The sequence below is a fragment of the Pituophis catenifer genome, unplaced genomic scaffold, assembly GCF_029215685.1.
Source record: "Pituophis catenifer annectens isolate HBS135680 unplaced genomic scaffold, rPitCat1.0.hap2 SCAF_2, whole genome shotgun sequence".
Taxonomy (NCBI): domain Eukaryota; kingdom Metazoa; phylum Chordata; class Lepidosauria; order Squamata; family Colubridae; genus Pituophis; species Pituophis catenifer.
This window is the reverse complement of record NW_027256882.1, coordinates 260,890,725-260,918,345: the sequence shown is the minus strand read 5'-3', so window position 1 is coordinate 260,918,345 and position 27,621 is coordinate 260,890,725. Positions and strand designations below refer to the sequence as shown.

General features: G+C 35.2%; 1 protein-coding gene across 1 annotated transcript in view; it reads right to left on the bottom strand.

Moving 5' to 3' along the window:
- FCHO2 (FCH and mu domain containing endocytic adaptor 2) overlaps positions 1-27,621 on the bottom strand; it is a 67,703-nt gene that overhangs the window by 11,761 nt on the left and 28,321 nt on the right. Inside the window, exons 9-20 of the mRNA XM_070938809.1 lie at positions 25,583-25,627; positions 23,176-23,248; positions 21,954-21,978; positions 20,453-20,510; positions 19,505-19,683; positions 16,787-16,811; positions 13,898-13,940; positions 7,384-7,478; positions 5,278-5,381; positions 5,057-5,186; positions 3,516-3,627; positions 2,510-2,665 (exon numbers count right to left, since the gene is read on the bottom strand). Of these exons, the coding sequence (XP_070794910.1) occupies positions 2,510-2,665; positions 3,516-3,627; positions 5,057-5,186; positions 5,278-5,381; positions 7,384-7,478; positions 13,898-13,940; positions 16,787-16,811; positions 19,505-19,683; positions 20,453-20,510; positions 21,954-21,978; positions 23,176-23,248; positions 25,583-25,627 (1,045 nt within the window). The remainder of the gene's footprint in view (positions 1-2,509; positions 2,666-3,515; positions 3,628-5,056; positions 5,187-5,277; positions 5,382-7,383; positions 7,479-13,897; positions 13,941-16,786; positions 16,812-19,504; positions 19,684-20,452; positions 20,511-21,953; positions 21,979-23,175; positions 23,249-25,582; positions 25,628-27,621) is intronic.

Below are 27,621 nucleotides of genomic sequence, written 5' to 3'. Positions count from 1 at the left end.
ATGTATGTCCAAAAAAGACAAAGAAAGCAAGTATCAATCTTCTCTTTCTCCAAGAACAGTATCTCAGAGATGAAGTTGAAGAACAGCTGAAAGCTAAGTTTATTTCTGACCTAAAATTGAAAGTAGCTAGACAGCAAAAGACTATACAGAGTTGCTCTAAAAGTTCTAGATCTGATTTGTAGCCTTTTAGAATGACTGACTGTATAAAGATAAAAACTGCAATTACCTATGTTAGAAATTCTGAGGAAAAACATGCCACAGATTTTGAAATAATGTTAAAATAAATTAAGACGTTCAAGATAAAATGACAGGATCCAGATTGGAGAAATAATTTACAATTTTGAAAATTTTTTACAGTGCTGAGCAAAATCAATCTTTAGAAGTCTTTATGAAGAAAGTTGCACATAAGATTTCTTCACTGCAGTTGCACTGCTGATCATGTGAGTTTGCATTTAGTATAGAAACTTAGTCCTGTGGAATCACATACCGCATTTCTGGTATGATTTTTTTTTTAAAAGATCTACAATCTTATTCTTCATTTATTTCTGCAAGTTGCATTTCAGGTCGCTATTCAGATTGTAGATTATTTTTCCAGAGCTATTTCCACAAATAATTCAGAAACACATGTTGTTTTTAACTAAACTTATTTTTCAGCAAAAACAAGAATATTGTACTTTTTTCCCCCCCGTGTATCTCTTAGATTTTGGACTAAAGAAGTTTTTGTTCTGGAAGCTGCAGTAATCAAAGTTTTTTCTTTTAAAAATTAGTTTTTCATTTTTAAAAATTTTATTCCTTATAAATATTTTCAGTTATAATTATTTTCCTTGGCCTACAGAAATTGTTTTTCCCTATGTGCAGTTTTATTTTGATTTTCAATTAAGGCATCTTCATTAAGTTCCTGAAATGTGAAATGCCTAGATGTCCTTATGCAAAGAGACAGACTTCCTAAATTAGGCAAAATAATTATGGTTAGAGTTTTTTTAAGCATAACAGATCCTTGTTAGACTGTAACACTGATCTAGCTAAAAGGAAGACAAATATGATAATATTGATGCCAAAGTAATATATGTTGCAATAAAGCAACAATCTCAAGGTAGAAACTGTAGTCTTTCTGTACAGAAACTGTAGACATCATTGAAGTCTAGAGTTTCCAAAATGAAGGAAAGGGGCAGAAGAGCAACCATGTGAAATTTCAGTCCTGACAAAATAATTTAGTCTCCAATTAGACAGAGACCCTCCTCCTCCTCTGATGCTGTAAAATAACAGGAGAACCTCCTTTTCATGGGAATGTGCTTTTTCATTTCTGAATCAAAGCTTCCTGAGAAAAATCAGCAGACATGAAAGAACAACAGAACTTAACTCAGAATCAAATAATGATAAGACCTATAGTCTTCTGAATGTTCAACTATTTGTATCTGCTGCTTCGAGAATAGATATGCTCAGTAAGGCATACATTACTCTTTCTTGTTGTCAAGGAGATAAAAGAGAAAGGCATTTTCTCCCACAAAAATATGTTAATAGTACACCATATGGTTATGATGACTGGCAATTTTAAAACAAAGTTCCACCCAATTTATGTCTCTCTTTGTTAATTGATGCCAGGTGTCCTGATGGGTAACACTTATATGGAGTTGCTTCAACCACACTAAAATTTAGGGAAAGTTGCTAAAAGATGAACATTATTCTCTCGTGCCTTGCCAATATCCTGAATTATCTGGAAAAAGTTTATAGATGTTGATATCTGCAAAGTAATCCAACTTTAAGTAAAACTGGTAGTTGTAGAATGGCTTCAAGATAATTGTCAAAATGTATTCTAACAAAAATGGGGCCATATGTAGTACATCGAAGCTGGTGGACCTTTAAACCTAACCCATTAACAGTTGTTCTGCTTAATGCCTAATTTCCTCAATTAATGACAGAGCAGATCAAGCTTCAGTAGCAAAGAAGAGCAAAAGTACTTCTTGAAGAAGTTATAAAATAAACTATGAATCAATGAGCAATAATGTTTCAGAACATTACAGCAACACTTAAGCATCTAATTTACATGGTTATAATTTTTTTTCACTATTTCCTTTTATGTTAGATATTTTTAAACTATAATCTGAGATCAGACATTACAATGTTCAATTTATTCTGTAATCCTCTCTAGACATATTTCAAATTGAACAGTAATAAGTATATCATAACATAACGTAATGTAACATAACATAACATAGCGTAACGTAACTTAACATAGTTTAGCATAGCATAGATGGATTTTATAAAAAAATCCATCTTGAAAGCTGGATTAACATTATTTAGAACAGTTTTCTGAAATGAAATACCTCTATAAAATTAAGTTAATTGTAATTAGTCACTATCATAAAATGATTTTTTATTAAATTATAAAACTTAAATGCAAGTAATATAAGGGTATTTATGAAAGAAGCATACTTTGCAAGTCAAGTAGAATGAAATCATAAAAAGATAATAAAAAGTATGGCTTTATAATAAATAAAAGATACTAAACCTGTACACAAGTTGCACATTTGGAAGAATCTGCTCTAGTTTGCTTGTGTTTTTTACCCTAAAGCAAAGCACAGCAGGAGATGGATTGCTAGTGAACACTTTAATAATCCCACTTGGGAATGAGACTGTCATATCACCAGTTATTTTCACAATACATCTAGAGAAAAATGTAAAAAGACAAATGTTACTTTTACAGCTATAATTATTGAAATCACAGTATTTGAAATGTACATATACTCATTTATACATTTAAACTGTAAACAAGTATTAGCTGCCATTTTTAAGTTATTGAGCTCAGTTGCCTGCCTTATCTTGTAGAATTCAGATGAAGCAAAATGGGGAGCCAATTTTCCTCACATAAATCTGCCCAGAACAACTTTGCTCTTATTTTCACGAAGTGCTGAGCATCCAAAGCATAGTTACCATCTTTGGAAATGCTCCCAATAGATTTCATACAAATGCCATTCCATACCTTTGGGGAAACTTGAAATTTTGAAACTTTAAGATGTGTAGACTTCAGCTTCCAGAATTCCCCAGCCAGCATGTTGGTTTAAATCCACAACTTAAAGTTGCCAAATTTGAAAAATAGTGGTGGAGACAGCCTATCCCATTCATTCCAACCAAGTACATACAAATACTACCTTAGTTATAGAAGACAAGGGTAAGTTCTGGTCAGAATTTGGAGGAATGGAATGATTAAGTTCCATAGAATGTACATTTTTCTTAAAGTCCAGTCCACAGTAAGTATATAAATAAAATGCATTTGATGTTTTGTTGAAAGAAGGGATTTTTAAAAAAGTAAACTTGAAAGGTCTATAACATAGTCCAGCAAGAGATGAAAATGTAACCAAAATGTAACTTGTTTTAAAATGTGATACAATTTACTATTTATTGAAATATATCAATAAGTATTGAAGTGTCAAAATTTGCTCAAAACTAAAAAGGAGACCTTATCTGCTTTTTAAATGCAAAATATGACATTCAAAATGAATTACTATTTTACTAACTTTGTGGGATCTGCTCCTTTGAAGTAGGCATTTACAGATTCAGTTAGGGCTATTGCAACAGGCAACGTATCTTGACTTCCTAGGCTGACAGGGCTAGGACCACGTGAAGTTCCTAGAATATATAATGTTATAGGCTTCAATTAAGCAATATTAACTTTGCAGTTGTTAACTCTAGTTACATTAAAAACCTTTGTTTTTAAATATTATGTATAAGATGATACAGAATTCTGATACCATTGATTAGTGCAGATACTCAAAGCAAAAATATTTTTAAATGTCATATCAAAGTTAGAGTTATTAAGTGCAATTATGAAAAAGAGCTTAGAATCAATTCCAACACCAAAGTAAGATCAGATCATAAGGGGAGAAATTATAAAAATATTTTTTCCCTCACAACAGTGTAAAAATGAAATGAGAAATGAAATGAAACAAATGAAATGCAGTGGTTCTCTGTGGATTTTTATTTATAAGTTCAGAAATGTGGACCTTATATGTGATGCAAATCTCACCTACTGTGAGTGCAAGTGATTGAACTGTTGAGAGCTTTGGTGTCTAGCTGCTCCTGAACAATACCGTGTCCATCTACAATACGGGTGTTTATAATCCAGTGATGGTAGAATGGACAGATTTGGTATGTATCATTGAGGTCTAGTTAGGTGGAGACAGAAAAATAGCACTGCCTGAAATCATTCTGGTTGGGTTTTAGGTCCTGCAATTCCTGTTTTGGAAAGTTGGGGAAAAAAAAAAAAAAAAAAAGCAGGCCTGTTACAGCAGGCATTTAGGCATTGCCTATCTTTTTGTTAGTAGGGATGCGGTGGCTCAGTGGCTAAGACACTGAGCTTGTCAATCGAAAGGTTGGCAGTTCAGCGGTTCGAATCCTTAGTGCCACATAACAGGGTGAGCTCCTGTTACTTGTCCCAGCTTCTGCCAACCTAGCAGTTTGAAAGCACATAAAAAAATGCAAGTAGAAAAATAGGGACCACTTTTGGTGGGAAGGGAACAGCGTTCCGTGAGCCTTTGGCGTTTAGTAATGCCGGCCACATGACCACGGAGATGTCTTCAGATAGCGCTGGCTCTTCGGCTTTGAAACAGAGATGAGCACTGCCCCCTAGAGTCAGGAATGACTAGCACATATTTGTGAGGGGAACCTCCACCTTTACCTTATTTTTTTGTTTGTTTTTAATTCTGGTGATAAGTTTTTGATTTTTGAGAGATTGATTGCATTGGGTAAATGGGTGCCTGCTTGGATGCTATATTATATATTCAGTTATAAACCACCTTGAGACAATGAAACTGGGTGGCATATAAAATTGTCATTTTAAATTGGGGCCAAATTAATATATATCCTTTTAATTGTTTTTAATGTTTGTATTGTATGTTTTTAGCTGGCTGTACACTGCCCTGAGTCCCTCGGGAGAAGGTGCGGTATATAAATTCGAAATAAAATAAAATAAAAATAAAATATACATTTTTGTAAATAATAATGTTTTTCCAGAAACTAAAAAAGATGTAAATGTTATCATGGCAGACTATAAACTTACCAACTGTGGGTGTATTTGTTGCACTTAGTGAAGCAGATGATGATAATGAGGAAGAACTCTCTGTTCGTGCCAAAGGGGCTGATGGAGGTGGACTGGAATTGGAGGTCAAAGGAGGGCTGAATGGTCTTGGCTAACAAACAAAATGTAAAAACATTAATTTATTATTCAAATTAACAATGTTATGATCAGAGATCATTAGGGTCAAGATGTAATGAACCTACAATTTCATTAATTCCACTGAGTTTCCCTGAAGTCAACTTTGGTCTAGAAGCTGGTCTTGGGGGAGGTACTAATGTTCCTGCTGAAAGAGGAGTTGTTGGTCTTCCTGGAAGGCAATTACAGAATATTAATGTATTTGTACAATGAATTAGTAAATAACAGCAAATTGTTCCAAAAATATTTAAATCTAAGATTTATTTAGCAGTATTTCAAGAGTCAGGAAACAGCTCAACTAAAAAATAGTTCAGCCATAGGTACCACACTACTGGAATTATATAACTATAAATTATTATCCAATGTATGCCATATGCTAATTATATAACTATAAATTATTATCTTATGAAATGTGAAAAATTCCCCTTATCTTGTTTATAGCTATTGTATATTCAAAGCATAATATAATAAGATTGTAGAAATAATTACTACTCAGTTAAATTATTGAGTTTTGAAATATAGAAAATATTTTGTTGTTGAAACTGGTAAAAAATATTACTTTAATACAGTGATTTTTCACTTCTTTAAAGAATATTGCACTATTAATTTTAACAATTAACACTAAGGAAATGTGGTGCCGGAGTGGCTTAATGACACTGGAACTGCTGGCCAGAAATGATCTGCACTCATGTGGTTCGAGCCCAGCTCCATTGAGACAGAGGGAGCTCTTGCTGCTTGATTCCTAGCTCTTGCCTACCCAGGAGTTTGAAAGCATGCAATATTGTGAGTAGATACTTGGGTACCACGTTGGTGGGAAAAACCTAGCTGCATTTGTGTGTGTGTGAAAGAGTAGAAGCAGAAATGGGACCTGGCCAGATGCGAAGCAATGCAACCTGAGGTGAGGTGCGACTGGCAGAGAAGCTTGGAAGAGACAGCAACCTGAATGCTGCTAGTCAGCTGGTGTAAGCTAGTTCGTTCCTTTGGTGCACCAAAGATAGGCATGGAAGTGCCAAACATAAAAAACTAGCAATTTTCGCTGTCAGGACTGCATTGTGTCAAGCATGTAGATTTCTCTGACAGATCTAGGACAACTCAGCATGACCAGCTCTGCGTGGCCTGCTCACCACCATCAAGTTCGCTCTGTCAACTCACCACCAAGTTGTTGCAGGACAACTCAACATAGCCAATTCGCCCCAGGGACAACTCTCCGCAGGTAGCTGGAGGAAAGAACCAAGTGGACAGAGTGCAGAGTGGCAGTGATGGTGGCCAGGGACTTCCCATTTTCACACCAGGCTGTTTGGTGGTGGCAGCAGTTTTTGGACCATTCGCCAGTATAGTGGGCAGGGTGGGTGGCAGGGAGGCTGGGCACGTTCCATTTTCATACCCCCTTTCATACCCCACTGCGGGCTGTTTAGCAGTGATGGTGTGTTTGGGCAGATTGGTGTTTGGGCCATTCAGCAGTGGGTGTGAAAATGGGACGTGCCAGTCCATTGCTTCCTTGCTATCTGCCCTGCCCACCGCTTAATGGCTCGTAACTCAGCACAGTGGCAGCAGTGGGTAGTGTGAAAAGGGGAAGCCCGCAGCCGCCGGTCTGGGCTGTAACCACCCACTTGCTCACCCACCAGCTTGGCTCTCCCTCTGCCTGGCCAAGCCAAGTTGTTTCATTCCATCCCTGACAATGTATGCCATATGCTAAATAAATAACAATTCACGTTATTTATTTCAATTCAATTCAATTCAAGTTTACTATGCATCTGAAATAGTGCTTGATAGCATTATGGCAGGGCTGTCAAACTCACGGCCCATGGGCCAGATGTGTCACGTGCTGGTCACACCCACGTCCCATTTAGCGAAGGGGAAAAAAGTCACGATACATCACATGACAATGCTGTGACAACGTGAGTTTGACACCCCTGCATTATGGCATGTGCAAGAGCTTTTATCAAAAGACAGCTTTGAAAAGACGGAATAGCATGTTTAGAAGTTATAGAAAGTGTAAAAAGATTCCTAGAGTTATCTTACTCTTCTAAATAACTATGCTATCATAAAAAAGGTAGAGATTTGAATGACTGTAATAGTATATTTTATAATACTTTTACATAGCACACATTGAGTATAATTGTTTATTTAAAAAAACAAGCATAATTTCAATTTTTCATTGATTAAAATGTTACCAGATGAAGAAGACGACATTGTTGAGGTCAGGGAAGATGAATCACCAGAATTTCTGAAGAGTGGATCCCATGCCAAGAGGTCATTGTTGCTTTTCCTAATGGACAAGACATTAGAAAATAAATTTAAATTATACATATATATAAAATGTATCTTACTACAATCAATCAAGCAATCAATCAATCAAAATGTTATCACAGTCATGGGCCAGCATAAAGAGGGTGGGATATAGTCATTAAAAAGCATATAGAATCAAAAACACACATCAAGAGTAAAACTAAAAGAAAAATAAACAAAAGATACCTTGATTAACAGAATCTAAAAGAAGGTGTAGAAGCTTTAGATGGGTGTAGAGAAGCATGAATAATTTATGGAAAGCTATATCCTTATAAGGGCACTGTAATGTGGCAGAACTAAATGTTTATTAAATTTAGTTTGTAGAGGCCCAAGTACAAGTAATTTATCAGACAAATTTTGAGTACTACTGCACAGAACCTGATAATGTGGTATATTGATCAGGGCTGGTATCTGAAAGCAACAGGGTGATGCAAAATTGCCCCATCCACCCTGGATCATCTTACTACAGTATGTGGTATAATTATAGTTGACAGTGCATGAATTCATTAACAACTAAAGAAATGTATTCTTAGTTAGCTGGTTAATATTATTATGATAAGTACAACTGAGTACAGTTTTAAGGCAATTAGAATAAAAATAAAAGTGAACATTATAAAATTATAACATTTAAGCAAATTCAAAATACACTGAAATAATTTACTGAATTGCTAAAATTCTTAAACAGGGATGTCAAACTGGATTCCTTCGAGCACTGGATCAGTATTGTAGTTCTCTTCTGCAGGCCGGCGGGGAGCGGGGGGGAGACAGGATGGATGGCTCCTGCAGCACTTTACCGGCCAAAATGAGGCACTCATTTTCAGCCACCCCAGCTTCCAGCAGCACTCTGCCGGCCAAAACCGGGCCGCATGGAGGCGTCCTCATGGCCTGGTTTTGGCCGGCAGAGTGCTGCAGAAGGCCAGGGAGGCTGAAAACAGGCTGTGCAGGGGCCGCCCTTTGTGGCCCATTTTGGCTGGCAGAGATACCACGGGCCAGTCCTTTGGTATTTCCAGGCTGGATTTAAGTGGCCTGCAGCAGGGGTGAAATGCTCCCGGTTCGGATGGTGGTTCAGAGAACCGGTAGCAAAAATCCCTGCCCCCACCCACCCATGCCCAGCTGAGCCGCACAATCGTCAGAGGCTTTTTTTTTTTACTTTTAAAAGCATTTTTTCTACAACCTCTTCCGATGAAAAAATGCTTTTAAAAGTAAAAAAAAAAAACCTCTGATAATCGCGCGGCTCAGCTGGGATCATCAGAGGCTTTTCAAAACATTTTTTCCTGCAACCTCTTGGCCGAAGAGGTGGTAAAAAAAATGCTTTGAAAAGTCTCGGACGATCCCAGCTGAGTTGCCTGATTGGCAGAGGCTTTTCAAAGCATTAGAAAAAATGCTTTGAAAAGTTTAAAAAAAAAAAGTTGGCCACGCCCACCGACACATTTACCCCAAGCCACGTCCACAGAACCGGTAGTAACAAATTTTACATTTCACCCCTGGCCTGCAGGCCTTGAGTTCTTAAACAACTTACTATGTAAAAACAAATCAATAAAATACTTTAAATTTTAATTCACATATAGCATTTGTTTTAGGTCTGTGCAACATCTGATTCTTGATCTGATCTGCCCTATAGAATTAACAGCTTCTTATATGGTACCTCTTGGAAGATAAGCATCAATAAATGAAGATAAATTTGTTAACTATAATTAATTGTTATTCAATATTGTTTTAAAATTCTGCCCTGAAATTAAATAGGATTCTAAATAGGAAAAACCAAATTATTTTGTGAAGAACAGCATACAGTTTTGAGCAGAACTTAGCTTCTCCTGAAAATCACATCTAAGATAACTGCCAAGAGAGGAAGAAGAAAATAGGGACCTGTTTTCCTATTATGTCTGGTTGTTTAGAGATCTAATTAAGTCTTAATGATAGTTTAAATACAATTGACAATATAAGAGGTCATATACTATTGATTTCCAAGGTATTTTAGCATAAATAATCTTGTATAAATATACCTTTGAACCTCCCTTCCAGAAAACATAAATGTAAGAATAGGAATCTTCCTAATTTCCTTAAAGAGATTTTTATTGGTCCAGTTCTCCAACTGGAACAGTCACTAACTGGGACTGCATCAGAGACAAGACAACTCACTATCTCTACTTTGAAGATTTTAATTGTGGCAATGATCTGCCTAGTATTATTGCAGATTGTGGATCAAAGGATAGTCCTTCTCATATATTGAGCTTTGAAGGAATAAAAATCTTGACTGTTCAGGCCAGATCCTTATTTAACATAATGCATGAAAAATAGGGTTTTAAAAAAATCACACATACTTATACACAGCTACAGTTACCCCTATCTAATCTAAACATTCTGTCCTCTTCAAAATGGCCTTTGATATATAGAGTGCGATCTTACAAATGATACGTAGATTCATTCCCTCCAAAAAAAAAGAGTGTTTCTCTTGGGTGCCCCAGAATTTTTAGTTTTTAAACAAAAATATAAATAAGCAGCCCTTTCTACAGAATACAATTTGCAGGCAAAAAGAATACATCCAACCAGTGATTGGTACTCCACAAGTACATTTTTCCTTCCAATGAAACTTCACACATGCAGTCAATGGGGGAAGCTGGCAGGAGTCCATAAATGGCAATCACAAGACATCACACTTAATGACTGTGTGGGATTTGCTTAACAACCACAACTGCTGTTGTAAGTCAGTGTGGCTATGTGACATCATGCTTTAGGACCATGTCACTTAATGATGGAATTCCCCATCCCAATTACCATTGTTAACTGAGGACTACTTGTAAAAGTTTCTGAAGCTTTCTGATTTAGCATTTATTTTGAGAACATGAATGAGAATATATTTGAGTATTATGAATCGCACACCTATTTCCAGAGTGAAACCATTAGGCTGACTGAGGGAACAAAGAGAGGAAGAGCCAAGGAAGGGGAAAGTTGCTGAATGATTATTGCTGTTGTTTCTCGACTGCTTATTGACTGGAACTTTTACTTCTACAGCTGCCTTGAATTGCAAGATGGACCTTTAAATTTAATAAAATAAAAAATATGATCCTAATTATAGAGAAGAACAATTTGAAGAAATAGAATTAATGCCCAATTTTGGAAGAAGTAATGATATAATCATGAAGTTAGATACTACAGGAAGAACAACTGGGACATAATTTTACTCTACAGCAGATTTCAGGAGAATCGATTTCAATAAATTACTAGGAAGATTTTCAACTAGAGAAATCCTCAATATAAGGGAATCCAAAGGGTTAGGAAATGTTCTCAAACACAGGTGTCCAACCTTTTGGCTTACCTGGGCTGCACTGAGTGAAGAGAAATTGTTTTCAGCTGCATATAAAATATATAATATAGTGAATGTATATAAATCACGGAATAATGTTAAAGGTTTATGATTCTGTGGGGCCACATTACTAGCTGTCCAGAGCCACATTCAGCCCATGCCTGCTCTTAAAATAAGAGCAGGCATAAGAACATGCCTGCTCTTAAAATAAGATATGGAAGCACATCATTCCAATGAGAAGAAAAACTTAAGAAACCATTGTGGGTGCTTAGAGATTTTTAATTTTTAATCGAGTTAAGAGTTAAATGGGGTATGTATAGGAAATGAAAGACGAATGATTGCAATCATCAAGAAGTATACCAGCATGTAACTAATATGAGTAGAATGCCCAAAAGAATTTTGGGAATTTGGGTTTGCCAGAGAAGATAAAAGCAACAAAAAAGGCTCATTTACCTCTGTCCATAGAAGTAAGAAGAAACAGGAAAGGTTGGGCCTGATGTTTGGAGAATATGGTAGGACAGCAAAGGAACAGGGAGAAAGTAGAGTTCCTCAGTTACTACTTTGCTTCAGTCTTCTTCGCAGAGAACTGAGTTCAAATGGATCTAAGCAGAACAACTGATACAAGGAATAAGTAAGTAAAGAGAAAATAAGCTACCTGGCTACCATGAACAATTTTAAGTTGCCAAGATCAGACCAGTTACACCTAAGAATGTTTAAAGAGGTTGAGATGTCATCTCTTCCTGACAGAGGTAAATGAGCCTTTTTTGTTGCTTCTATAATTGAAAGATCACAGAAGGCGGGCATTGTGGCAGAAGAATGGAGAAGGACAAATTGTGTCTTTAAAAAATGAGGGGGAGGCAGAAGGGAACAAAAGCAGGAACTGCAACTATGGACTGATCAGCAAAACACTGATTAACAGGCAAAGCTCTGGCAGGGACAATTAAGTAGCTAGTTTGTATATTTTTTAGAAAAGACTGGTTCGAAGGAAGCACCATGAATGTATCAAGAACAAATCACAGTGTACCTTAATTTCGAGAAATCAATAGCAAAATATGCTATCTTTAGTTGGACACAAAACTACCTGAAAAATTGTAACAACAACAGCCACAAACATTTATATCAATGTTTAAGTTGGAAGTGTTGGTCTTAGTTCTAGGTCATATATTGTTCAACATATTTTCGAAAGGCTTAGATGAAGGTTGCAGGCTCACAAGATAGACGGACAACAAACATTTTAAACAATATCAATTTTCAAGAAGATCTCAGCATATTGGAACAGTGAGCATAAACCAACAAAATGGATTTAGAGTCAAAGAGTCAAATGCAAAGTCCTTCCATTGAAAAAAGTTTACAAAAGTCAAAGACACAAGTAAAGGAATATAGGAAGCAATACATGCAAAAAAAAAAAGGATCTGAACATAAATGGAACATGATGTGACAAAGATACAAAAAGAAAACAAAGTTTAGGATGAATCAACAGATGCATAGTGCTAAGATCAAGATAAATCATTATTCTGGATTCTAAATGTGATTTTGTCATGCAGAAGATGAGGAAGAATTGTTCAGACTATCTCCAATAAACAGAACAAGAAACATGTTGAACTGTTAGAGACTGGACGTTGGTCTTACCTGATACGTCCGTTCTCTATGAGGAAGAAACTGTTGCAAATAGTTCTATTCTCAAACAAATTTTAGAAAGGAGCTATTTTCAGAGCTACTGGCTATTAAAGAAAAGCCAATAAAATGCCCTCATTTGACATAATAGAATAGAGAAAAATGCAAAAAAGCTCTAGACTAGGGGTGTCAAACTCGCATCGTCACGTGACGTATCGGGACTTCGCTAAACTGGGCATGGGTGTGGGCAGCATGTGACGCATCCAGTCCATGGGCCGAGAGTTTGAGACCCCTGCTCTAGACATTTGGAATTATGACATAAAAAGATTATGTCATTATGACATAAAAGGATTTTTTCTCTTTTTCATTAGTTTAACAAGCAAAAGTAATTAGAGATACTATGCTATGAGGACTTAAGGAAACCGAGTAGAAAAGATAAAGTCACACTTCCCTAAACAATGAAACTAGGGGTGCAATGCCACCAAAACTCTTAATTTATTTTTATAAAGAGCCAAGTACAGCTAGTCTTCGACTTACAAAAAATAGTTTAATGAGCATTCAAAGTTACAACAGCACTAAAAAAAAATTATTTATGACCCAGTTTTCACATTTATGTCCACTGTAGCATCCCTACAGTCACGTGATCAAACTTCTGGTGCTTGGCAACTGGCATGTATTTACAATGGTTGCAGTGTCCTGGGGTCATGAGATTGTCATTGCAATCTTCTTAGGGAGCTTCTGACAAGTCAATGGAGGAGCCAGATTCATTTAACATCTGCATGATTCACTTAACAACCATGCCACAAAAGTTCATAAAATGAGGCCTGACTCACTTAACAACTGTTTCGATTAGCAATGAAAATGTTGGGCTCAATTGTGATCATAAGTCAAGGACTACTTGTAGAGACATACATAAAGAACCATATGTATGATTGAATAATAATATTGCTGTCACAGGGCTCTAAGTGTATTTGAAAACAATGCTTGTAATTGTTTATAATAAAAGTTTGCTACCTTACAAAAGCAAAAAAATTATATTTTAAACAGTGTTAAGCTTATATTTTACACAGTGAAATGATTAATCACTATAACATAGCTAGTTATTTTTCATTGTATAATAATAATTATTATTATTCTGCTGGTATTGTAGATTCCTGTATTTCAGTACGAAAATGATAAACAAAGGTTTAAAAAAATAAATGTAAAATGTAACTCTATTTAAAATTACCAAATTCAGGTTACAAATGCTTTTTAAAAGTTAAACCAAAGTTAAACACATATATTTATTCCAATCTGAGCACAAATTAACAACAAAACAGAATGAAGGATTGAATTTTAAAAATGAAAAAAATAAAAACATGTTTCCTAATGTCTAAACTGTAATGTTAACTCAAGCTGTGAATGCTGCAAACTGGAAAAAATCTTGCGAAATAATATTCAATGCCTTTCAAATAAACATGAATATCAAATATGAAACTTACTCATTAGATGAAGCAGAAAACTTTGGTTTTGTTAACTCTTCACCTATTTAAAAAGATATACTTGTTAAAAATATATTTAACAATAATATATATTTAATATATTAAAATATAATATATTATATATTATAATATATAATAGTAAATTAACAAAATCAGCCAGGTTTTTATAAAAAGCACAATATCAATTGATAAAAGTGGAAACAAAAACTCACTCAAATGTTCAAGAAAAACTGATATGTACTACAATTTAAATTATTTGGTTTTGTCATATTTTGCTGTGATACGTTTCCTATCTAATACAAATTCTCACATGGGGGATATTCCAGGAACATGAAGGACAACATCAGATCCATAAGATCCATAAGACGATCCAACCGTCCTGTCGAAAGGCAGCCCCCAAAATTAAAGAATTTGGTTTTTTTCTTCTCCAGCAGATCTGATATTGTTTGATTACAATGTTAATGTAGTCATTTATAATTTACCCATTATGTGTCATAAATGCAGCATATGTATATAACTTCAGTGGAAGAAATGGGATATAAAACAATGCAATAAATAAATAAAAGTTGAAAAAAAACTTTACAGAACAGTTTTTCTGAAAGGCAATTTAAACGAAAGCTTTGACTTTTAGGTTGATAGATTCTGGATTTATATGCAACATGGGCAATCTTTCAAATCTGTATTGAATTAGTGATCACTCCTTGCTTACGTGAACAAAAACCTCTGGCTTTTCAGATATTGCTGAACAGCCCCAACAGTTCCTGAAGAAAGAATCAATTTCCTTGATATCCCAGGCCACATATCAAAATGGCAACAAATTGATTTTTAGTAATTAACAATAAAAGAATTAACACCTTGAAAAAGAAAAAGAATTGTCTTAAATTATTATGTTGAAATATTTTTCCCCTTGGAAATTCAACACATAAGTAGTATAGAAACTTTTGTAAGGAACAAGGTGTAAATGAGATGAGATGTAGCTTTCAGATATTTGAAATTTTAAAAAATGATCAGAAGTATGATATTTAATGAGAGGGTCATTTAGATTAAGTTTTCCTTTCCTTTTGTGCCATTTTTATTTTTTTCAACCTAAGAAAATGCTGGAAATAATGCTGGGCCAAATCTGACCAGGGGTTTTAGAAAAAAGAGAGGCATTGAGGAATGAACTGAAGTCTTGCCAAAACCTTCTCTGTAAGTCATTCCTTCAACCTTTCCTGATCAAATGACTCAGAGGGGATTATTAAAGGATTGTAAAATAAAAAAAATAAATAAATCTGTAAATCATGCCATATTTGCCTTTCTTACTTAACTATTGTTTTTAACTCAACAGAATGTTGGACATAGATTATAAAAGAGGCTCAACAAGTAGGGTAACTCTCCAAAACTAGAACAAAATGAAATAAAAATTGGTGTTATTGAAGAAACTAACAAAGGAAAGCTTGAGTTTGAAAATGGCTAGAGTTAAGAGTCTGAAAATGTGGTTATGGAGAAAGGCATTCCAGAATTTTTTTTCCCAAGCACTCTTATGGAAAAAATACAGTGATGATATGCTACTGGTTCACACCAGTTTGGGCGAACCGGTAGTGATAAAAGCTACCAGTTCGGGCAAACCGGTATTTCCAACGATCAGCTGTGCCACACGATTTATATTCGCTAGAAAGCAGGAAATCCTACTTTCTAGCAAATCTAAATCCCGTGGCACAGCTGTTCCCCCCCGCTGTTCTACTTACCTTGTTAAGCCTCCTTTTTTCGCACGCATGCGTTTCGTGTGCACTGCGCATACGTGCATGTGCTTTTGGTGCGCACTGAACATGTGCGGGCAGCAAATCAGTGGCAATCCGCGGAGGATTTCACCACTGGAAAAATAGTTGGGCATGACTTGGAATACTGGTGATTCATCCATTAAACCCCTTCTGTCCTGATCATTAACTCAGAACAGAGCATATGCACCCTGCCTCATGTTTCTTAACACACATGTAGAAAACATTGCATGAATAGAATTAAACACATTCATATACACAATATACACAGGCATCATGCATGCAAAGCATACCGCTTAATTCCTGAGGATTCTATATCTATTATATCTATATCTACTGTATATCAATATACAGTATCTCTCTCTCTCTCTCTTTCACACACACACACACACACACACACACACACACACACACACCCCATATAGATGCAACAAGCTACTTAATTACTTAAGAGGGGAAAAATTGTGATCATAAATCAAAGACTACTTGTAGAGACATACATAAAGAACCATATGTGTGATTGAATAATAATATTGCTGTCACAGGGCTCTAAGTGTATTTGAAAACAATGCTTGTAATTGTTTATAATAAAAGTTTGCTACCTTACAAAAGCAAAAAAAAATATATTTATTTTAAACAGTGTTAAGCTTATATTTTACACAGTGGAATAATTACCTGTGGCTAGCAAAGTAGGCCTAGTGCCTATGGGGACACAGCAGGCAGGAAGGGGTGGAAATATGCAGGGGGCATGTTGCAGTTCTATGCATTCAGTCATAAGGGCGAACAACCATTAGGGTGCTGCAACATGTAACTTTGAAGTACTTTGTGGGGAGGGGGGTTTGTAACTTTTAACTGTTGCTAAATGAACTGCCATAACTTTAGGACTGCCTATAACTATATTTTGAGTAAGTGGCAAAAGATATATCCTTTTAAAGTTACTCATGTTGGGGGGAAAAACCTGTGTTGAGTACTCTCAATACAGAAGGGAACTCAATTATCCTGCACTCACATTATACATACATTTGCATACATACAAAAACTTGGTTTACACAAATCTATTTTCATAAAAAAGGACATTTAATCTGATATAAACGTAAGAAAAAAGTCACTGATAGTCACCAGACAAACTTACTAGATGCATTCCGGTTCATTTGTGCCTAAATGTACAGTAATTGAAAAAACAAATTTTAGTAAACATATATTATTTTCTTTGTAAATTAAGGGAAAAGTTGAAGGCAGGAAATATTCCAAAGGCAATCTCAAATATTAGCTTTAGCAAAATGAATGACGCATATAAATAAAATATATAGGATAAATGTTTAGGCTCTTAAGTTTGGAACATCAGATGGCATCATTACCTCACAATTGTTTTATGCAATAAAATCATCCCATCTTGGTTGCTTAACATTACTACAAAAGTCCTCCACTTTTTTTTAACTGAGTTAGTGAAGCTGGCAAATATTATTTCTAAGTAATAAAAATAATAAATGCAACTATGGATGATTTTAAAAAATCAGCTGGCACTCTATACTGAAAGCCAATTTTCTAAACCTGCTGTAAAAAATGTGCACTTAACAAATGTGAAACTAAAAACGTGGAAAAGATAAAACAAATCATAATAGCAGCTTATATAAAGTTGATATACAAATTCACTCCCTTGGTATGAGATATGAATTACTGAATTGCCAGTTAAAAATGAATAGTGATTACTGGAACCATTTTGCCTAAGGTTAGGTGTCTGTCATAACGACTCCAAAAGCTGTCTTGGAAATGCAGCTTGTAAACAAGCCCCATCCTAGTTTTGACTTGGCAAAGACCTGGGACATTTTATTTTTTTAGGCTTAAACTTATAAGGAACAAGTTTTCAGCTCTAAGGTAAAAAGAATGGCAGAATTCATTGTTCAAATCATATTGATCTTAAAGAAACATCAGGATGGTCACAGATTAGTGCTTTTACACAGATGTTACATTCCATCTTTTATAGGTTTACGACTGGGAAGGTAATACACCATGGTAGAACATTGATATTATCAAGAAAATTAGCTTCTTTACAGCTCCTAAAACACTTCTGGCTGTTGTAAAATACTGCATCCTTTCCATGATCCCATGATCCCATTTCAGGCTTGGCAACCAGCTTATACTTAAAACTGGTTGTAGTGTCCCATAGACATTTGACCCTGATGTGCAACATTTTTTGCTGATTTCCAGTGTTTTTTGCTGGTTTCTGGGATGTATTTTGACTTATGACTTGATTCACTTAATGACTGCTTTAAAAACAGTCATAAAATCAAGGCCAGTCACATGGGTGCCTGATTTATGACCTTCATGGCTTATGATCGAAATTGTGGTCCCAATTGTGATTGTAAGTCAAGGACTATCTGTGAATCAAATCCTGTTCTTATGGTGTGAGGCTAATTAGATTCCACGTTTGAAAAATGTTGATAAAAGATTACACTAGGATTTCATTGGTTGTCTTATTATTAATTTATTATTACCAGGACAAATAATTTTACAATTTTCATGGCATAAAACTAACTGGCAGCTTCGAGTGAACTGTGTATTACAGAACATCATAGTATATAAAATCCATTACAATATTCTAGCTACAATTCCTTATCAAGCCGTATGATACTGCTAATTAAATATGATTTAATACTTACAGGACTATGTCTCTGTTAGCATAGAAAATAAAATAAGGAAAACATAATTACACACAATTTTGTACATGCTATATGTACAAAAGGATATTCTTTTATAATTTTCAAGGCTGAAGCATCAAACCACAGTGTTAATAAAGTTTTAAAATAATCCTGTTATTTTGATGGGAAATATTTCTTTAAAAAAAATCCACTGACCTAATAGTAGCACTTTTTGTTTGATTGCATTTTGTAACTGTTCTTTAACGAAATGTTCAAAGTTGCAATTATATATCCTAGAGTAAATTTGGGCATCTAGAGTCTACACTATCGTGATGTTCCCACAATTTATATAAAGTTGAAAGTTGTAATAAAGTAGTCAGCACCATTTAACACAACAATATTGGAGTTTTATGGAGTTTTGAATATATGTTGTATATACTGTAAACCTCTGGGACTCCTTGATTAGGTTGTTTATAAATATTCAACAATTAAGATAAATAAATAAATTGGAATCTATGGACTATTCTGGAACATCTTTCATTTCTTTTCCCTGGGAGAAATAGATATCTGGGAGAGCTTCCCATACTTGCAACAGAACAAAAGCCAATGGATAATGGGAGTGAAATATTGGATGATAGAATGATTTTGCTTCCTTGACACAAATTCAAATTGGGAAAAGATTTGCTGTTATTCAGGATCATCCCTACAAAATGTAGGCTATTCTGTAACTGGCTATACTGAAGAAAACCTTTGTTTCTCATATTTTAGATATAAAATAAATAAAGGAGCCCAACAAAAAACCAAGAAAATGTCTAGCTCTTATATGTCACAAGTAGTTTAAATCTCTCTAGCTGAACATAATTAAAGCATCTGACTTCAAAATACAAATGATGCCAGTTTGAACTAAATGACTACATGTTTATGATATAGGGCTACACAAATCTGTAGAAAATAGGTTTAAAACAGTACAGCTAACCTACTCAGCTGTACTGTTTCTTTCTTTGATGTTGTTTTTCTGACTGCTGTTTTGTATTCATATATGTTCCTTGAATGTAACATTAATTGCTCCATTCCTTCTCTAAAAAATCTTAATAAAACATTCTAAAATATACTAAAAGTTATGCCAAATGAGTTAACGTTCCTATGAAAGTATTAACTATGGTATATTTTCCTATTACTATATACTAAATAGCCTATAAAAGTTTACTTACAGATATAGCTGGTGAAAGTGTGATGTTTCCTATTGATTCTTTTAATTCATCCAAAGAAGGCACTGTATAATGAGAACTAGAGTCTGAATGCACGGGTTTGATTTCCACACGGAACTTTCTGGGTTCATCATCTTCAGAGTCAGAATCACTTGAGGAATAAAAGTGGTTTTCTTTGGCATGTTATTTGCAGTTAAGGAAAAGGTTGATTGATCGATTAATGCAAGGTTCCCAAACACCACTAATGACAAATGTATCCCAATCCACTGAATGAATAAAACTGATAATTCACTGGGGTTAGAGCTGAGGAATAAATTAATATACTCCTTTTATTTAATAAATTGTAGTCCATATATCATGGAAAAGAAAGGATGTCTTATTGCCTTATACCAGTTTTCCATAAAACTCATCATAAAATACTGCAGCTTACGAAAGACTACCAGGTTGTAAGTTGCTTTTGGCACTCTCACAGTCAATGAAGCTGCACTGAGATAGCAGTACAGCATATCTCTTCTGTCCCTTCCAGCCTAGCACTGGGTATCCCTCCCAATACTCTTGCAATTTCTGCTTCCTCACAGCGGTCTCTAATAGCTGTCTCTGCAGAACAAGGATCAGAATTCTGCATAATACCCTTCTCCCTCCAGACATTATCACCCTTTCTTTTGAAAGGAAAAGTAATGTGCTAAAAAGAAGGGGGGGGGAGGAGAGAAAAGGGTGGTGGAACTGTTCTGTTGTTCTCTGTTCAGAACACTTATGTATCAAAACGACCAGCTTGTGAGGAAAACTTCATTATTTTGCAATCAGCACTCCTTCCCGGGGGTTGAGATCCATACTCTGAGAATACCGAGTTACTGGTAATTAATATTGTATCCAACTACTGCAGACAGAATGATTTATAACATCATTTAATGCTTTATATAACAAAATACGAAGTATAATGACAACAAAGGATATTCTGACAATCTTTAGGTTTAATGCTATACCCCTCATCATCGACATCTGGAATGTTCTGGAAGGAAAAATAACTTATTTTAAAATATGTTTCAGTGGAACACATACTCGATAGAAACAGCTAAAATACTACATGGAAAACAGTTAAAATGCTATATATATAAAGACTATATGAAAACAGTTAACTAATTTAGGCTGAAAAGTCTTGACTGAAGACACCATTATCAAAGCAGAAATAGTGAGGGATAAGTACAACTGTCAAAATTAACCTTCGTAGCTTGGAAGCAACAATCTTTGCAGCATATCCATGACCTTTAACTGCCTCTTTAAGGCCTCATCCCGTTGCTTAATATCCTGGCAATTATATAATTTTTCTTACGAAAGTAATTATTTTATTTATTTTATTTGTTAAATTTATTTGACACCATTCTTGCAATGGCACTATTCTAGGCAGCTTACAATAATAAAAAGGAAGAAAAATGAAAAAAGTGCAAACAGAAATAAAATAGAATAAACAAACCATGACAAAGGAACACAACGAGAATAATAATCAAAAGGATGGGCAAAAGGATGGATGGGTGGAATGGAGTGTGTGTGTGTGTGTGGGGGGAGAATAGAGTCTGCCATCAATCTAGCAGCCATCTCCAGCACGGAATTCCCTCATCTGGTCCTCAGGCCAACTGGAAGAACCAAATAATAAGAGTAAGATCTTTAAAATAAGAGGGCAGTGCCAGGGACACAGTCATTAGTGCAGCTCCTTGTAGGTTAGCCACCAAAGACAATCATCCTTTGATTTATGACTTGCAGGAAGAGGATAATCTTGACAAAAGTTATGTAAAATGTTTGAACATCAGAACATTCTTACTTTTCTTCTTGGAAGCTGGCTAGGAAGGTCGCAAATAATGTCCACATGACCCCAACATCTGTCATAAATACATGCCGATTGCCAAGCACCAGAATGTTGATAGGGTGCTGTGGGGACTCTGTGACGGTCATAACATTCTTTTTTCTTATATTTTTTATACTTTCTTAGTATTCTTTTTTCTTTAAGTTTGTATTACTTTTTATTATAATAATCAAAATCCTTAATAAAAAATATATGCAAAAAAAAGAAAGAAAACGTCTGCCTATCTGCCATCTTGAGTTAAATTCTGATAAATGGCCAAAAATAGTTAGAAAGAAAACAGATGATAAAACTGACACTTGCTTGAAACTGTTTTATTATAACTGAAATTATTCATATACACCAAAGATGCTTTTTCAAGAGGCAACTGGACTTTCTAGGTTTTTTTCGAAGATGTTTCACTCTGAAGAAGCTTCTTGGATGAGAAACGAAATGTCTTTAAAGAAAAACCAGAAAGTCCAGTTGCCTCTTGAAGAAGCACCTTTGGGACAACCATGACCTGGATGAATGAGAATTTCCATTGACATCATTCATTCATTCATACACTAATACACACACACACACACACACACACACACACAATTCATATATACTTACTACTGAATCTGCATCTGGACATTCTCTATAATAAAAACAACACACCAATAAATCAGGTAATTGTTATAAATATATGAATTGTGTAACTTTATTTTGCTATATACATAACCTCTATCATCTTAGAAAACAATGAGTATATATTTTATTTAGACTGTCAATTTCAATCAAAATTCTTAAAATTACATATATATAAAGGCAATATTAGCATGCTTAATGTAGTAGATACAGATATAAATCATCTAGTAATGAAATATGAGAGGATTTGAAGTCTTGCTGGCATTAACATTGTTCCATTTCCTATTATTCTGTTATAAGTGGATAGGGGCTCTTAGACAAGTGAATTCCATAATTTTAATGTCACACTTTTTTTAACCATTTAGTATGTTTTAGAAAATGGTAAAAGATACTTAAAATATATACAGTTGATCAAAACTTTATTTTATACAGGATAAAGTGTTATTCAAATGGTATGTGGATTAATCTTAAATTGCTCGGAAAGCGTATGTGCTTCTTTTATTGTTGGAACTACAATACTGGCACTGACAGTCAGTTTAAAATGGCACTTACACTAATACAAAAGGAGATTGGAGTGTAATGCAGTGCTGTGAGATGCCTAAGACACTTCATTAATCACTATTACACAGAGTTATGACTAAAACTTAAGATAAAACAAATGGGTTAGCAAACTATCCTTTGGTTTTTATGATCGATCAAATTCCCTTTTTTTCTCCTTGACAACTAACTGCATTCCTTAGGATGGATAAAATATACATTTTGAGCCCCATAAACAAAGTTCTCAGCTCTAGGAGGATTATTGTGGGAATACATACCATGTTTCCCCGAAAATAAGACCCTGTCTTATATTTTTTTGAACCCTGAAATAAGCGCTTGGCCTTATTGCCATGCGCTCAAAATTCCGACTGGGCTTATTATCAGGGGATGTCTTATTTAGGGGGAAACAGGGTATAGTTTGAACTGGAAAGCGATCTTGCATAAAATAATATATAAGCCTATGTGTAGAAAATGTATGTGTGAAATTAATTCATTAATGCTCCTGTCAAAAATGATATTTTCCAAGTTTAGAAGAGTATAAGTAAAAAGGACTATTTCTAAAAGTCTTTAAAAGCAAAAGCTCTTGACATTTTACAGTAAGAATTATAAAATAATTTTTGTGCTTTTATTATAACATTATTTTTTATATTTTTGTTTGAAACATACTTACATAGATTCTGGATCTTTTTCCTTCTTAATAATCCCTGACAATCCAAAATGCTTTCTTTTTCTTGGCTTTATTCCTGCAAGTAAATTATTATTATTAGATAGAAATTAAAAAGTACATTATTCAGCATACATTGAAATAATGCACACATGTAGCAAATATGAAGATAATTTATTTCATGAGATTACCATATGTAGCCAGCACTACCAATAAATTGGAATACTTATACATTGGACTACTTAGTCCATTAAAATTAAAACATTTAATGTTTTTATTCTTCAACATGGCTCTGAATCAAGATTTCTGCTTATATCCGGGATACTCAAACATTGCGTTTGCCATGAGCCCCTAAAATTTCAAATGACTTGTGTGACATGTGTCATCTTTGTTAAATCTGTCAAGTTAAATTCAACTTGATCTGCTTGGTCAAGTTGAATGGCAGCTTATCCAGGCAAATACAGTGCAATCCCCACATGTTAATATTTGCTCACAAACTTTTCAGGGAATCAAAACCCATTATTAGGTCTGGGGATTAGCCCTCTCAATATTGTTCTGGTTCTGATCAAAAGGAAACTGAGTTAAGTGATATCAATAGGCTTTGAGTTAGGCTGGCTGGAGCCCCTTGTCAGGTGCATGACATGTTGTTGATCAGATTTGCCACTTTTGTTATTCTTATATGTTTTGCACTTTTTTGGTTTTTGTTTTTTTTTGCTGTCTGCTGTCCAGAACCAATTGTAATTGGATGGCATCGACACTGAATAAACAACAATAATAATAAATTAATGTTAACACCATCCTAGCATGTACTTAACTTTCCTATTTTGTTAAACAGCTCATACATCAAGGTTATTATCTAAGGCAGGGGTGTCAAACTCAAGGCCCGGGGGCCGGATCTGGCCTGCAGAGTGCTTAGATCTGGCCCGTGGGCCTGCCCTGCAAATAGCGAAGGACCGGCCCATGGTGCATCTGCCAACAAAAACGGAGCTTGGGAGAGCCATGTACACCCCGCCCGGGCTCCGTTTTCGACCACAATGGCCTCCTGCAGCCCTCTGCCAACAAAAATGGAGCTCGGGGAGACTGCACGAGACTCGCCCGGACTCCGTTTTCAGCTGCGACAGCCTCCTTCAGCCCTCTGCCAGCAAAAACAGAGCCTGGCTCAGTTTTCACTGGCAGAGGGCTGCAGAAGGCCGTCGCGGCCAAAAACGGAGCCTTGGTGATGTCGAGCTGGCAACGCCCACCCTGGCAACACCCCCAGCCACATACATACACCATGGCCCCCCAAGGTCAAACACAACCCTGATGTGGCCCTCAATGAAATTGAGTTTGACATCCCTGATCTAAGGTATAGCCTGGTGATTCAATGCTCCTTGAAATGCAGACAGTCTTACAGCAAGCAGAGTGAGCAGTCCCACAAGCTATTTTTTCCAATCCTTCATAGGCAGCTGAACATTGCTTCTGTGAAGCAACAGGAAGAGTATGATGGTGACCCTAATAATCAGCCTTGCTATTTGACTTAAAGATAGTAGCTTGTCCAGATCAATTCTACTGACAAAAATCATTTTACTGGAGTAACCAAAGTGATTTCTGTTCAAATAGAACACAGGTGTCAAACTCACGGTGTCACATTGCCATCACGTGATGTTTTGTGATGTTTTTCCCATTTGCAGAGCTAGGGTGGGAGTGGCCTGTGCATGATGCATCTGGCCCGCGGGCCGCTAGTTTGACACCCCTGAAATGGAAGATGTGTTTCACAAAAGATAAATAGGGCTTTCTTTTGTTATAAAAGGGGCTTATAACCTGCTAAAAAGCACATTTAAAAAAGACATATATAAGGTATGGAAGGAGAAAGATATAACAAAGTTAAGTTCAATAAAATAGACTGAATATGTAAGCATGATATAAGGAAAATTTCTGTCCCACTCCCAGACAAGTAGAATAAATGATGCAAAGATGGATTTGCAACCTAAGAAGATAATTTAAAAAAAAAACTACCTACTTTAAGTTAATAATAAATCAGCAGAGAATCTCAGGATGCTAAAAAAAAAATTGTAGGTAATTTTTGCAGATAATTCTCTGGAGAATTAAGTGTTCTGTACTTATTTGAAAATGGACAGATACAAAAAATTTAAAAATTGAAGATACTTATGGGAATACTGAAAAGCTGTTTGCTTCTTATTCAGAAAAAAAATAATTATGAGAATATTTTTGTTGCTTCTCATATGACCATATAAAGCAATCTGTGGCTCACAACTGATCATGTTAAATAGAAAAAGACATAATATGTTCATCTTCAGGTATTTCACTTAATATTTTAACATAGAATATACAATGATTACAAAAAGAACCTGTATTGGATGTTTGAAATCATTGTACATGTTTTAAATCATTTTTACAATGAAGAAAAACTTACCCTCAACTGCACTGGCTGTATTACATTCTTCAAATTCAATTAGTCCTGAAAACAAGAGAAAAATGATACTCTTTAATTAATTCTTTTGTGTTATACAGTAGTATATTATTGCTTGTCCATAAGATGCAAAATAGCATAGTGGTAATAGCATAGCTATTTTGGAGAGGAATTCCTGTTTGTAGGAAGGACATACTTAAGGATCAAAAATAGCACCTGTATGTGTATGTACATACAGAAACACACACACACACACACACATGCAAGCTCTTGTGTCAAGGTTAGAGAGACCAAAGATCAGGGGAAATCTCAGAGACAGTCTGAGCCAGATCTTGGTAATAACAGAACAGAATAGAGCTGGAAGGCATGTATTAGCTTAACATTTAGTTCCCATTTCCCCCCCCCCAAAAAAAGGGGGGGGGTGAATGGATCCAGGAAACTACAGACTTATCAGTCTTACATCAATCAATATCTGGGAAGATTCTGGAAAAGATAACCTAGCAATGAATCTGCGAACACCTAGAGGCAAGCAAAGTCATAACGAAAAGCCAACATGGGTTTGTCAAAAACAGATCATGCCAGACAAATCTTATTGCATTCTTTAACAAAATTAGTGGATCAGAAATATGCTGTCGATATAATTTACTTGGACTTCAGTAAGCCATCTGATAAAGTGGACCATAACCTACTACTTGATAAAATAGAAAAATGTGGATTAGACAGCATCACCAGATAGATTGGTAATTGGCTGACCAACTGCACTCAACGTATGTGTAGTCCTCAATGTTTTTATGTACTCTGAGAGCATATGCACCAAGACAAATTCCTTGTGTGACCAATCAAACTTGGCCAATAAAGATTCTGTTCTGTTCTGTTCTGTTCTGTTCTGTTCTGTTCTGTTCTGTTCTGTTCTATTCTATTCTATTCTATTCTATTCTATTCTATTCTATTCTATTCTATTCTATTCTATTCTATTCTATTCTATTCTATTCTATTCTATTCTATTCTATTCTATTCTATTCTATTCTATGGAACTGCAACTACATGGAGGGAAGTATGCAGTGGATTACCCAAAGGCTCTATTTTAGGCCCAGCACTCTTCAATTTCCATCAATGATTTAGATGAGTGGGTAGATGGGGAACTCATCAAATTTGGAGATGTCTCCATGTTCAATCCACTACCATAGAAATGGTATTTTATCATCTAAAACCTAAGGCCAAGATCACCAGTGATCCTTCTGAAGAAACTTTTTTTTTCTGCTTGTACTTATGAGAAGCCCCAGAATTCACCTCATTGAATCAACAGAAAAGTATAATCAGATCATCCCACAATTAATACATTTATAACAACATTTATAACAGTTACTGACATTATATATGTGTGTAAAAGAATATTATACAATTTTTAAAGAATTAAGATAGCTAGGCTGCTGAGAAGAGTCATTGAATACATAACTCTGTAAAGATTTAAAAAGATAAAGACACTCTTCAAACTGAGACTCCTGGTGACTACATAAGACAGATCAATGTTGTTTTTTGCATTAATATTAAGGATGCCATCATCTTCTGAATATTCTTCCTACTTCTGAGTTGTCTACAGCCCTAGGATTCCTTGGTAGTCTTCCATTCAAGTACTAACCACAGACCCAACTTTACTTAGCTTCCAAGAAGGGACAAGGTTGGCCACATGCTGCCATCTATTGAACGCTCAGATAAATTTACACAACTCCAAACTGATTCCCCAGTTGAGTTCAATCATTAAATTCATTAAATTTAATTAAAAATCATTAAATTCAATCATATGTATAAACAAAAGTAGCTTTGTCATTTAAATGGTGAAAATTAGATGGCTACAGTATAATATAGATTTTCAAGAGGATAAACAAATACAAATTAAGTCACTGACCCATCATCATCATTATCATCATCCACCTAAATAGGAACCTTCTAATTATTTTAAATATGGGGACAGAGCCAAATCTATTTTGAGGTTCTTACGGTATGTTTTGTTTTACAACAGAAATGTTCAACACTAAAGGAAC